The sequence below is a fragment of the Oncorhynchus nerka genome, linkage group LG1 (assembly GCF_034236695.1).
Source record: "Oncorhynchus nerka isolate Pitt River linkage group LG1, Oner_Uvic_2.0, whole genome shotgun sequence".
Classification (NCBI taxonomy): domain Eukaryota; kingdom Metazoa; phylum Chordata; class Actinopteri; order Salmoniformes; family Salmonidae; genus Oncorhynchus; species Oncorhynchus nerka.
Genome location: NC_088396.1, coordinates 24,505,673 through 24,518,886, shown reverse-complemented (window position 1 = coordinate 24,518,886; position 13,214 = coordinate 24,505,673). Strand labels below are relative to the sequence as shown.

Below are 13,214 nucleotides of genomic sequence, written 5' to 3'. Positions count from 1 at the left end.
CCCCCAACAGCCCTGCTCCCCATCCCTTCTCTACCACTCCCTCTCTCTTTGTGCTGTGTCGGCTTGGTGTGTGTGCAGCGCTTTGGAGTTGGTGTGTAAGAGAATTAGATTAAGTTGATAGAGATGGGCAGGGATTGAGTGTGATAAAACATTTGAATGTACAAATCTGACATTCCCTGTCACCTTTCGTATCATCACTCTTCACACACACATTCCCTCCAGTGTTTGATACATGTACCTATGTGTTTCATGGTGGATATTCCCCTTCTTGTTTGACTTGTCAAATCTTGAAGTCTCAGACCTCCTGATTTTAAAAGCAGAGGCTAAAGAAATACTGACCTCAGACCAGTTTGATGGTAAAATTGATCTCGGACCAATGTGTGCGAGGCGAAAAACAGACCTGAGCCCAGATTCACAAAACACATATTGTGCAAAAACCTAAGAAAAATAAGCTCCTAAGTGCAATTCCTCAACGATCTTATTTTCTTACGAACATCTAATATCTTCTTGCCATTAAAAAAAATAAGGTGTCTAGCTAGCCATGGCAAATGTGTTAGCATATTCCTTACTGAAAATACTGTTGTAAAACATGTTCTTGGATTTAAAATAATCAATACTGAAGCTTTCAGATGAAGGTTGAGTGAATTAAATATGTTCAATTGCTTTCATGAGCTTTTTCTCTCACTGCCCTGAGTTTAGCTATATCTTGGAATTAAGGACATTATTTTCAACAATCTAATTTATTAATGTTTTTCTCAAGGCAAAACATAAGAAATAGCACAATTGTTTTCCCCAATAACCTTTGAAGAATAGCAACTTGATTTCCTTCTTAAATCTATAGTTAAGGAAAAAAATGCCAGTTAAGAATACATTTAAGGTTTTGTGAATCTGGGTCCTGATATGGAGGGCACAACGTCAATGTTTAGATCAGATGTCATTGTCTATTAAGTAGTGTTTGTTACATTTCTATCTGCACCATTCAGAATGTTTCACCTCACTGAACACACCCCAGATCTGGGATCAGTATTTAGAGGCAGTAGTAGAGACCAGACATACCCCCTCCCAAAATTAACTCAAACTACAGCCTCCAATAGACATGAATGTGACATTCATATTGTGCAATTATTCCACAGATCTACACACAAACTGAATCAGGTAAATGTGTTGTCAAGGATACTCGTGCCATCTTTCATTTGTTAATTCTGACTTTCGTTGTACCTTTACAAAGCTTTCTACACACATCCCATCAATAATTTTTTTTTAATGTACATACAGATCTCTGTTCTATTCATGACAGAGCTTGAGTACTGTCTGAATGACAAGTGTTTTATATAGGAGGAACTATAAAAAACATTTGAAAACGTTATCATGGCGCAAAAGAATGTGTTTGTGTATACACATTACATTGGAGCAATGTTACACTGAGTCCTTAGGAAAAAACTTGAAATTTTAATCCCCCTGAAGGACAGAAAATGTCCAGCTCATCAGGGAAAAAGACACTCAAAATAAAATACAAAACAGATCATTTATAAATGGAAAATATGAAAATACACTGTCCTTGTGGCTATCAAAAACATGGAGAACCGGTATATACAATGGAAAGAATACTAAGCTACAGATAAAGGAACAAAAAAAATGCAAAGCTCATATTTCAAGCACAGACACTCCTTCACTCAAACGCTCATGCACACACACACAATATCCAGACACTCCTTCATTCAAACGCTCATGCACACACACTGAGGCACACACACAATATCCAGACACTCCTTCACTCAAACACACACACTGAGGCACACACACAATATCCAGACACTCCTTCACTCAAACACACACACGGAGGCACACACACAGTATCCACAGACACTCTCCCGCCCTGGTTAAAATAAGAAAACAACCTCCCCATCCTGCCTCAGCCCCGTCTCCAATCAAACCCAAAGGAGTAGGATGAAGTTGCCCATAGACAGTTACGGTCAGTTGATTATTTCCACCTTCTAATGGTTAAGCTTAGGGCTGGTCATAGTAGTCTGATCCTAGATCTGTGCCTATGGGCAACTTCTACCCTTATCAAAGAGCCCCAGGCTCCTCCCCCTCAGCTGTCCTGTGCGGAGGCGTACACAGTGGTGATGGGCTGGCCAATTCCGTGCAACTGAATGCGGGCCAGCTTCTTCTGCTCACACTCAGTCACCAGGTTGTTGAGCTCAGCAGCGCTGTAGCCAATCAGAGTCCTCAGGTCACACACAAACTTGTAGACAAAGCGCTTGCCCTGCACCTTGCTGATCATGTCCCCATCATAGTAATACCTGAGAAAATAATCAGATTAAGTATCCTTTTACACTCATACCTGTATAGGGGTTGAAAATGGCAGATTTGTGCACCGATAAGCACCTACATTGGAATGCAGTGGCTGTACATTAACATGCTATGAAATGGCCAGAGCCCAGGCCCTACGTTTCACAGCGCTGTATGGGTTTTGACTGACAGCTGTTCTGAACTTGAGCACTGCACGCGACAAGAAGTTGCCCACATCCCTCCCGCTAATTGGGCAACTTTTGCAAACGTTTTGTTATCGGAGTGAGAGAAATGCTGTAAAAGAGGACTCAATGTATTTTGAAAGATGAGATGTTGAGGATTATAATAAATACCGCTGTGATGCCAGACAATCAATCCAAACCATTCAAATGTGCACTACACATTTCCATATCATCATTCAAAAGGCACTTGCACATCTGAGCTAGGTTTTTTGCAGGTGCATGGTAACAGTTGAATAAAGATGAGAGAAAAAAAGAAACCCGCACACTGCTCTCGATAGTAATCACTGATCTTTAAGACGTCTTACGGATAGGCCTCACGGCCTTCGTCAGAGCTTGAGACTTTTATTTATTAGCACCCTTATGTAGATATAGCTCCACCCACATCCGTTCCGCGCATCGAATGGGGTTGAGTCGAGGGGAAATACAGGTTACCAAATATAACCATGTGCATTTCATAAATATTCTAATAGTGTTAACATAAAACATATTTGTAAAACCACGTTGTCCTCATTGTGGTTTTACAGACATGTTTACGTAAACACTTAATTAGAATATTTCTGAAATGCACATGGTTATATTTGGTGTATGGAACAGATGTGGGTGGAGCTATGTCTACATAAGGGTGCTAAGTCGTGTTTTTTCTTCTCACATTTCCATAAAACACTCATGTCATTTACAGTGTCAACGTTTATGGCCACTATATTCGAGGTACAAGATGACATGGCGTCATAACCTGGGCTGTTCTGAACAGAATTTATCATATGTCTATTTTTAAGATCAGGTGTGCGTTCCACAACAAATGAATATTTCTATGCACACCAAAACATCTCTGAATTGCCTTGTGAAACTAACACTAAGATTGGATTTTATAACTTAGCTAGACATGTTGGTAAAAGAACAAGCTTTCAAATGATGTCCTCCTGACCCAGATTGTGATTTATAAATGGGCCGTTTTTGAATTGTGTAAACAACAGTAATTGTGTGATGGGGATACAGGGTTGTGTTCCACAAAATGTTTACAGTGTAATGTTTGAATTCAGTCTTGTGTCGGGTTAACTGTTGTTTACGCACATTTGGGCTTTTCCCATAATTTTTTCCCATAATCTCCAAACTGTTCCCTTTCAATTGCTACCATGCTTATGCATATGAATTTCATATTTCTTCTGTAAGAAACCTTTCAATTTAGCCCTATCATAGGCCAAAGGGCTCAAATGAAACAAGACAAGAAAGTTCAAGACATAAGATAAGAGATTGAATTTATGCAAAGGAAATTTAAGAGAGGAAAATGGGGGGGGGGGGGGGGACAGGCCGATTGACATACCTGAGTGCTCGGCTGAGTTTCTCGTAGTTCATGGTCGGCTTGTTCTTGCGGTGGCCCCATTTCTGGGCCACCAGTTCAGGCTGGTTGAGTTTGAACTCTCCCTCCTCTCCCACCCAGGATATACAGTCTCTAGCATCCTTATCAGTCAACAGCTCCAACAGGAACTGCCATAGTTGGATCTGACCATTGTTACCTGCAAGGACAGGTGAGAGGACGTTTGTGTGTGTGTGTGTGTGTGTGTACATCCACATCAGATTTGAGCACATACACTTACACCATTAAGACACTCACAAAAAACATCAAGACTTATGCTCTTCAGGTGTACGCACACATGTATGCATACCTGTGCGGTTGCCAGGTGAGCTGCGTTCCTCTCCTCCGGAGATGCGGGGTGTTTTGGGGCCGCGGCTCTGCTTCAGCACCTTAATGGTGGTGTGCGAGGTCGGCACAGCGGCCGGGATGATCTGGACCTCTGGTGGCGGAGACAGAAGGTTCAAACACTCAAAAACATACATGATTAAGTTAGACACTGATCTATGGTCAGTTTGGTGTTCCTAATTAAAAGTGCACACCCAGAGAAAATTATTTTAATGTGGAGGTGCTGACTAATGGGAAATAAACTGTAAGCTATTAAAAAAAAAAAAAAATGTTTCGGCATCACCGTGCCTTCTCAAGACCCCGAAAAAGGCACAGTGATGCTGAAACATTTTTTGTTTGTTTATAGCTTACAGTTTATTTCCCGTTAGTCAGCACCTCCACATTAAAATAATTTTCTCTAGGTGTGCACCAGCTCATGCTTTTTATTACAGGCAACAACTCACACAGAGGAAAGATAGTGTGGTAGGTGCATTCAGGGTGACAGTGAGTCAGAGAGAGAGGAAATAAACATACGTTGGTCAATGGTGACTGTGGCCTCCTGGCCAGACTGGTCCTGACTGGCCAACACATCTGTAAAGAACAGGGACGGATACAGTATGAGCTAAAACCAACTTCAATTAACATGCTTGCCCAGGCTCTCAATCCCCTTTCATAGCCTCTATCCCTTCAGAATTTTCAGATCTGAACACACTAGGAACAAAATGGTTGAATCAATGTTTCCACATCATTTCAATGAAATCAACGTGGAATAGACTCCCTGTAGCCGATGTGAGTAAGACTAGACGGATTGACAATACGAACACTCAAGAGCATGCGCTGACCAGTTGGCTAGTGTCTTGACTGACATTTTCAACCTCTCCCTTACCCAGTCTGTAATACCTACGTTTCAAGCAGACAACCATAGTCCCTGTGCCCAAGATCGCAAAGGTAACCTGCCTAAATGACTACTGCCCCGTAGCACTCACATCTGTAGACATGAAATGCTTTGAAAGGCTGGCCGTGGCTCACATTAACAACATCATCCCAGACACCCTCGACCCACTACAATTCGCATACCGCCCCGACAGATCCACAGATGATGCAATCTCTATTGCACTCCACACTGCCCTTTCCCACCTGGACAAAAGGAACACCTATGTGAGAATGCTGTGTCCTCAAAGCTCATCACTAAGCTACGGACCCTAGGACTGAATACCTCCCTCTGCAACTGGATCCTGGACTTCCTGACAGGCCGCCCCCAGGTAGTGAGTGTAGCAAACAAACACATCCGCCACGCTGACCCTCAATGCGGGGGGCCCCTCAACGGTGCGTGCTAAGTCCCTTCTTGTACTCTCTGATCACCCACGAATGCGTGGCCGCGCACAACTCCAACACAACCATTACATTTGCCGACGACACGACGGTGGTATGCCTGATCACCGATGATGATGAGACAGCCTATAGGGAGGACAGAAACCTGGCATTGTGATGCCAGGACAACAACCTCTCCCTCAACGTGATCAAGACAAATTAGCTGATTGTGAACTACATGAAACAGAGGGCCAAGCATGCCCCCATTCACGTCGACGGGGCTGTAGTGGAACGGTTGAGAGCTTCAAGTTCCTCTGTGTCAACATCACTAAGGCCCTATCATGATCCAAACACACCGTAACAGTTGTGAAGAGGGCATGACAATGCATCTTCCCCCTCAGGAGGCTGAAAAGATTTGGCATGGGTCCTCAAAAGGTTATACAGCTGCCCCATCGAGATCATCCTAATTGGCTGCATCCCCTGCCTGGTTTGGCAACTGCTTGGCATCTGACCAGAAGGTGCTACAGACGGTAGTGTGTACGGCCCAGTACATCACCGGGGCCGATCTCCCTGCCATCTAGGACCTCTATACCAGGCGGTTTCAGAGGAAGGCCCTAAAAAATGGTCTAAGACTCCAGCCACCCAAGTCATAGACTGTTCTCTCTGCTACCTGCACGGCAAGCGGTACCGGAGCGCCAAGTCTGGGACCAAAAGGCTCCTGAACAGCTTCCATCCCCAAGCCATAGGACTGCTGAAAAGTTAATTAAATGGAAAATGGATTTGGGGGGCCATTGACTCTACCCACACACTACACTTACACTCCAACACACACTACATATGCATATTGACACCACACACACACTGCTGTTGTTTATTATCGATCCTGATAGCCTAGTCACTTTTACCCCTACCTACATGTACCTCAATTACCTTGTACTCCTGCACATTGACTCTGTACTGGTACTCCTTGTATATAGCCTTGTTATTTTATTGTGTTACCATTTCCTTTTTTGATTGCGCTATTTTTTTTGTCATTTTTAACTCTGCATTTTTGGAAAAGGGCTCGTAAATAAGCATTTCACAGTAAAGTCTACACCTGTTGCATTTGGTGCATGTGATGGCAGGTAGCCAAGCAGTTACAGCGTTGGGCCAGTAACCGAATGGTTGCTAGATCGAATCCCCGAGCTGACAAGGTGCCTGAACAAGGCAGTTTACTCACTGTTCCTAGGACCTCACTGTAAATAAGAATTTGTTATTAACTGACTTGCCTAGTTAAATAAAAAATTTAAAAAATGTGACGAATACAATTTTATTTGATGTCTGTTCTCAGTGGGAAGGGACAAAGCATGTGTAAACAATGTGATTATTATGGCTCTACTTAGGCTAACCCTTAACCCTAACACATTAACTCAGTGACTCACACTTGCGAAGCAGCTCCAGGTGGCTCCAGAGGATCTCTCCACTGGGGACCCTCTGCAGGAACTCGTCCTGGGTGAAAGTGCAGAGGTCGCAACCCAGGATGTGAATCCCACCCACCTCCATCTCGTCAATGCTGAACTCCTTCATCACCCACACTGCCCAGTGGATCACCTGGTCTGCCGTCCATTGTACTGGGTCTGAGAGGAGAGACACATTACAAGACTGTTAGGATGCGGACTACAGCTTTTTTGTCTGTTAAAAATGTCAAGGCAACTGCAGCAAAATGGCCTCACTTTGTACAATGGTGTGTAACTGCCTGATTAATTATGTTTTTGTGTTTCAGAGTGTGCGTGTATCTGTGTTGTGTCTTATTCATGTGTGTACTCATCACCGTAGGGTATCCCCAGGCGGACCTGCTCCTTGCGGTAGCCCTCCAGTGCGGCGGCCCAGCGGGTCACCTGCTCCGATGTGTCGTCTGACAGGGAAGAGCGCTCCACTGAGATCAGCTGGCCCTCCTCCTCCATCAGGGTGCCCTCTTCCCCCGCTGCATCTGGGTCGATCACCACCTCCACCGTCTCCACCGGCTTCACAATCTCCAGGATGTTCAGCTTCTCCTCGCCTGGATGAAAGGAGGCGGGGGGTGAGTGGAGGTTAGAGTGTAATTCAATAGTATCGACAATCTAATTGTTATGGTGCAACATTTGTGTGCGTCTATAGTTTGGGTGCCTGGGTTTTGATAAAGTCTTAGTGCAGAGTCTTATGTGTGTACCTGACTTTGTGATGATCTGTAGGCTGAGTTGCACTGTGCCATCGGTCTTCACTCCCTGATCAAAGAGGCTGTGGTCTGGATGTAGCTGGAAAGACAGAAAGAAAGTGGACGGGAGAGGGAGAGAGAAAAGGGCAGAATAATAAGAGAGGAGGGAGCAAATGGGAGGGTCAGAAAGGGAGATCAAAATAAACTAGATAATGCTAAACACATTTCTCCATCAAATGATAAACTCTAAAACACATGAGACTCTCCATTAGTATCAGGTCGGACAGATATTTCAACCCCTTAAATACAGGCCTCTATCAGTACCTGGATGTCCTGTAGACAGATCTCATATCCGTCCAATGGCATCTGGATACGGGGCTCCAGGAGCTTCTTCAGGTTACCGATTGGCTCATTAATGTCGATGTCCTGTTGGATCAGATCGGCTGATGTGATGGTCTGCTCCTCAACCCTGAAAATGACACAACCACACAAACAAAAACACACAAATAGTAACGTTAAGTCATCAGTAGTAGGGAGGGAGCTGGGTTTGAATTGATGGGCTTATGGGTGCCTTTTCACATTGTAAAATGTATCACACACCCCTCCTCCAGACACTCCTGTTTCTCCTGTCCATCGATCTCGATCTCTATCATCTCCTCTGTCTCGCTTTTAGACATCGCTGTACACCAAGATTAAACCTATTCTGAGGAAAAGACAGGCAGGGGGTAAGTATCAAATCAACATTTAGATTACATCAATTATTTTCTGATGTTATGTTAAAAACACATATAATGGCTTCACATCAGATATCATCAATTATGAACCAGGTAATTTGAGCCCTGGATGCTGATTGGTATATTTAAGCAATAAGGCCCTAGGGGTTGTGGTATATGGCCATATATCACAAACCGGGAGGTGCCTTATTGCTATTATGAAACATGTTACCAACGTAATTAGAAGAGTAAAAAAAATGTTTTTCGTCATATCCGTGGTATATTGTTTCATATACAATTAAAATAACATTGAGGAATAGCAACAAAATTGTCACTTCAGCAAAACATTTAGTAAATTACCTTGAATGCATTTAATGAAGTGGCATTTTACCAAATAAAATGCTTAAAAAAAATAAAATCTACAAGGTTCATGACCAGTGACTGACAGTTTTGATGAATAGAGTTCATCGGTTTCTCATTGGGCGGCAGAGAGTTGTGTGCGCTTAAGTACTAACTCCAGGGCGAGGCCTCTCCAACGCATAGGCCTTGCGGTGGGCCATTAGTTTATAAATCATGACATAAACTTGATCAATTTAACGCCCTTGAAAGCAAACACTTCGTGTATATATATATATATATCGGTACGAATACTCATTATACGCGTAGCATAGCTCTACAATGTTGTAGCAATACAAAACTCGCTAGCCAGCATATTTGTCAGTGATGTTACGTGGAGGGGTGAGGCAAGCGCCAAACGGAGGTTGGTTCTCATGTGAAATACACAATTGATACCGACTGTAAAAAAAGTATTCACTAAAATAACTGATTTAAATGTCGATGAAAATATACTATGAAACTTATAATCTGGAAAACTTTGAAACGGAAATGGAAGAAACGGAAACAAAACAGCAGAGGGGCAAATGCAAAGGAGCCGGAAATCCTGGCTAAGTTTACAGTGTTGTCTAGACTTCCGAGAGCGGTGAGGGGAAAATTCCGGAGTAATTGCTCGATTATAAAATTATATTTAGCTAGCTATGACATTAAGAAAGCTTATTTATATTTGGCTAACCGTATAACGTATCAACACGGCGAACAACTGGACCGCGCAAGCTGTCGTTGGCATTAGCTAGCACTATACCTAGCTAGCTAACGTTAATAGCAAACGTGTCGAAAGTTGGATTTGAGGTACATCGAAGGCAATTCATTTTAGAAAGCTATTTTGTAGTTGTAAAGTCGTCTGAAAACTATTCATTTAAGTAGTATTTAGGATTAGATTCTTGTTTTTACTTAGGTTAATGCATCCACCATGGCATGTGGCATAACAAGCTAACGTTAGTTAGCTAGCAGCTAACTAGCAAACATAGTTTGATACAAAAAGCGGGAAGACCGATGAGGCATAGTAAAAGGAGATACACTTCCTGTCATATATTATGGATTTCATATGCATAAATTAAAAATTGTTAATACTGATACCTCTTCAAATGTACACTCCACGATTGTGGACTTGCTATGAGTCGATGTAGGATAACAAGCTAGCTAGCCTTCACTCAAATCGAATTCATGCAAGTTTTTGGTCAACGAGGGGGCGGGGACAAGCTTGCCTTTTAGACAGACCAGCGTTTACTCTTGTAAACAATACATAATGATATTTGGTTGTAATTAATTATATATAAGTATGTGATGTTTGATATCAAGCATAATTATAGATTTTTAGCATTTAACCCACTTGGAACAACAGGCTGTTGTAGATAGTCGCTGTATGCTTGCACTTATGTATTGAAATAAACCAGCCATCAGTAATCCTTATTCCACAATGTCCCTCCCATAGATATCCTAGTAAATTCTAAATTTGAATGTTATTAATAAAATCCCTAAACAAACATGTAAAGTGAATGAGTTCTTATTACAGAAGGATATGTTAGTAATTTCAAAGTGTTATCTAGTTTGCACTTGACCCCCCCCCACCCCTTTTTAGATCGGACTTTGCTGATACATGTAACTACTTTATTGAGGAAAAGTGTACTTACTATGCCTGGGATATGTTTTCTTAAGATGAATGCACTAACTGTAAGTCGCTCTGGATAAGAGCATCTGCTAATATTACTAAAATGTAATTATCTAAATAGTATCCTTATGCTGCAGTGCTTGTTCATTATGAATACATATTGTATGTAATGTTGATATATCTAACCACCAAGAATACTAATCTTGTACCAGTAAGTGACATATCCATAATGCTCAGACACCTCAAACATTCCCACTCCAAAAATAATTTCCCAAGGGAAGAAATCATTTGATGGGGTGTACAGTAAGCAAGGAGTGGGTGGTAGGCAATAGACTGATTTCAGACTGGGCAACACATTCAGTAGCCATGATCAAATCAAATTGTATTTGTCACATGTGGTGAATACAACAGGTGTAGTAGACCTTACAGTGAAATGCTTACTTATAAGCCCAACCTCTTAAGGATCTGCCCCTTTTTTTGATACATTTTTGCCTAAAATGACTCAAATCTAACTCTGTAGCTCAGACCCTGAAGCAAGGATTTGCATATTATTTGAAAGGAAAAACTATTGGAAGTTTGTGGAAATGTGAAAGGAATGGAGGAGAATATAACACAATAGATCTGGTAAAAGATCATTCAAAGAAAAAAACAACCATTCTTTTGAATTTTTTTGTACCATCTTTGAAATGCAAGAGAAAGGCTGTAATGTATTATTCCAGCCCAGTTTCAATTTAGATTTTGGCCACTAGATGTGCAAAGTTTTAGACTTATCCAATGAACCATTGCATTTCTGTTCAATATTTTGTATCAATACTGCCCAAATATGCCTAATTTGTTTATTAATAACTTTTCATGTTTAAAATTGTGCACTCTCCCCAAACAATAGAATAGCATTGTATTATTTCACTGTAACAGCTACTGTAAATTGGACAGTGCAGTTTCATTAACAAGAATTTAAGCTTTCTGCCAATATCAGATATGTATATGTCCTGGGAAATGTTCTTGTTACTTACAACCTCATGCTAATCGCATTAGTCTACGCTAGCTCAACCGTCCCGTGGAAGGGACACCGACCCCGAAGAAACAATACAGTTTTAAGAAAATACAAAAAAAGTAAAAGATAGGAAAAACTACAAATTAAAGAGCAGCAGTAAATCACAATAGCGGGGCTATATACAGGGGGTACCGGTACAGAGTCAATGTGTCAATGTGCCGGGTCACTGGTGTCGAGGTAATTGTGATAAATAGGTACATACAGGTAGGGTTATTAAAGTGGCTATGCATAGATAATAACAGTAGTGGCAGTGAATGGGGGGGGGGGGGGGGGGTGTAAATAGTTGATGGGGCTGTAGTGGAGTGGTTGAGAGCTTCAAGTTCCTCTGTGTCAACATCACTAAGGCCTTATCATGATCCAAACACACCGTAACAGTTGTGAAGAGGGCATGACAACGCATATTCCCCCTTAGCTGTTCAGCTTCCCCCTTAGTTGTTCAGGAGTCTTATGGCTTGGGGGTAGAAGCTGTGAAACTGTTTAGAAGCCTCTAGGACCGCTTGCTGTGCGGTAGCAGAGAGAACGGTCTATGACTAGGGTGGCTGGAGTCTTTGAGAATTTTTAGGGCCTTCCTCTGACACCGCCTGGTATAGAGGTCCTGGATGGCAGAAAGCTTGGCCCCAGTGATATACTGGACCGTACTCACTACCCTCTGTAGTGCCTTGCGGTCGGAGGCCAAGCAGTTGCCCATACCAGGCAGTGATGCAACCCGTCAGGATGCTCTTGATGGTGCAGCTGTAAAACCTTTTGAGGATCTCAGGACCCATGCCAAATCTTTTTAGTTTCCTGGGGGGGGAAAGACTTTGTTGTGCCCTCTTCACGTACATCAATCAATCAACCTCACAATATATTACAGTTATAAGCCAATTTCAGTGTTTGTATGTTATCAAGTTAAAGGGCCAGTCAAGTTATGGGGCATATCAAGATTACCTACAAAGTTTAACGATAGCCTTGATTTCTATGCGCAACAGAGCTCCCCTGATAATTTCTGATAAGATGGGCCAACTATTCCACTTCTTCCATTCTAGATTTATTAAAGCTTTTAATACCTAATTTAAGTTCATCAAAAATATTCATGATTGATTGATGCATTGCTTGCTGTTTGGGTTTTTAGGCTGGGTTTCTGTACAGCACTTTGTGACATCGGCTGATGTAAAAAGGGTTTTATAAATACATTTGATTGATGTACGTTGTAAACTGTCAGTGTTTGGTACAGGGTGTAGTGTTGGTTTTCTATGCTCTCTGGTAGTATAAAATCCATGCACAAACGAGACCGGAAGTGTATAATTTGTGGGGTAAAAAGTGTATTCACACCAAAGACATTTATAAATAACCCAAGATAGTTAATGTGTGTCCTTTACAGTGGGAGCAAATTAAGCATTAGTGGGCAGAACAAGCAAGGAGGTGGGCAAAGCCAAGCACGAACTAGCGAGATCCTATTGGCGACCTGTAGCATATATTTGCATGTTTCCGTTATGAAAAAATGCGCGGGTGTGCACAAACTCCATTCGACTTTGGCAAAGCTTCAAGTCCATAAAATTTAGTGCACTGTGTTCGTAATATATTATAGTTTCGGGAACAGACAAATGTATTGAGATCAGATGTTTAATTTATGAGGAAATTGGCAGAATATTGGCCTAGTTCCATCCACTACCCGCTACTGGACTTCCTCTCACTACCATATTTGGGGGTGAGAAAACGTTCTAAACGGATGCTTCAGCTTTATAGCCCATTTGACGTGTCTGGGTT

At 42.0% G+C, this 13,214-nt stretch overlaps 1 protein-coding gene across 3 annotated transcripts; it reads right to left on the bottom strand.

Moving 5' to 3' along the window:
• Window positions 1-1,241: 1,241 nt before the first annotated feature.
• On the bottom strand, window positions 1,242-9,991 carry LOC115124910 (GA-binding protein alpha chain-like). 3 transcript variants are annotated; one of them, XM_029654441.2, is made up of 10 exons: window positions 9,883-9,991; window positions 8,297-8,399; window positions 8,021-8,165; window positions 7,712-7,796; window positions 7,334-7,561; window positions 6,945-7,139; window positions 4,747-4,803; window positions 4,199-4,327; window positions 3,856-4,048; window positions 1,242-2,303 (listed from the first exon to the last, which is right to left on the bottom strand). In XM_029654441.2, exons 2-10 carry the CDS (start codon window positions 8,371-8,373, stop codon window positions 2,093-2,095), a joined length of 1,320 nt encoding a protein of 439 aa, XP_029510301.1. In that variant the 5' UTR covers window positions 8,374-8,399; window positions 9,883-9,991; the 3' UTR covers window positions 1,242-2,092. The 3 variants fall into 3 exon arrangements, with proteins under 3 accessions (XP_029510301.1, XP_029510367.1, XP_029510428.1); XM_029654507.2 differs by having other exon boundaries at window positions 8,297-8,394; window positions 9,883-9,984; XM_029654568.2 differs by lacking the exon at window positions 9,883-9,991 and adding an exon at window positions 8,770-8,957.
• Window positions 9,992-13,214: the final 3,223 nt, after the last annotated feature.

What these genes read in the sequence shown, in the direction of transcription:
- LOC115124910 (XM_029654441.2), bottom strand. Translation starts at nt 8,373, where the DNA reads ATGTCTAAAAGCGAGACAGAGGAGATGATAGAGATCGAGATCGATGGA. An exon ending in TCTGTCTACAGGACATCCAG is followed by an intron (nt 7,797 to 8,020) that starts GTACTGATAGAG and finishes CTGTCTTTCCAG; the next exon opens with CTACATCCAGACCACAGCCT. An exon ending in CCTGGAGCTGCTTCGCAAGT is followed by an intron (nt 4,804 to 6,944) that starts GTGAGTCACTGA and finishes TGTTCTTTACAG; the next exon opens with ATGTGTTGGCCAGTCAGGAC.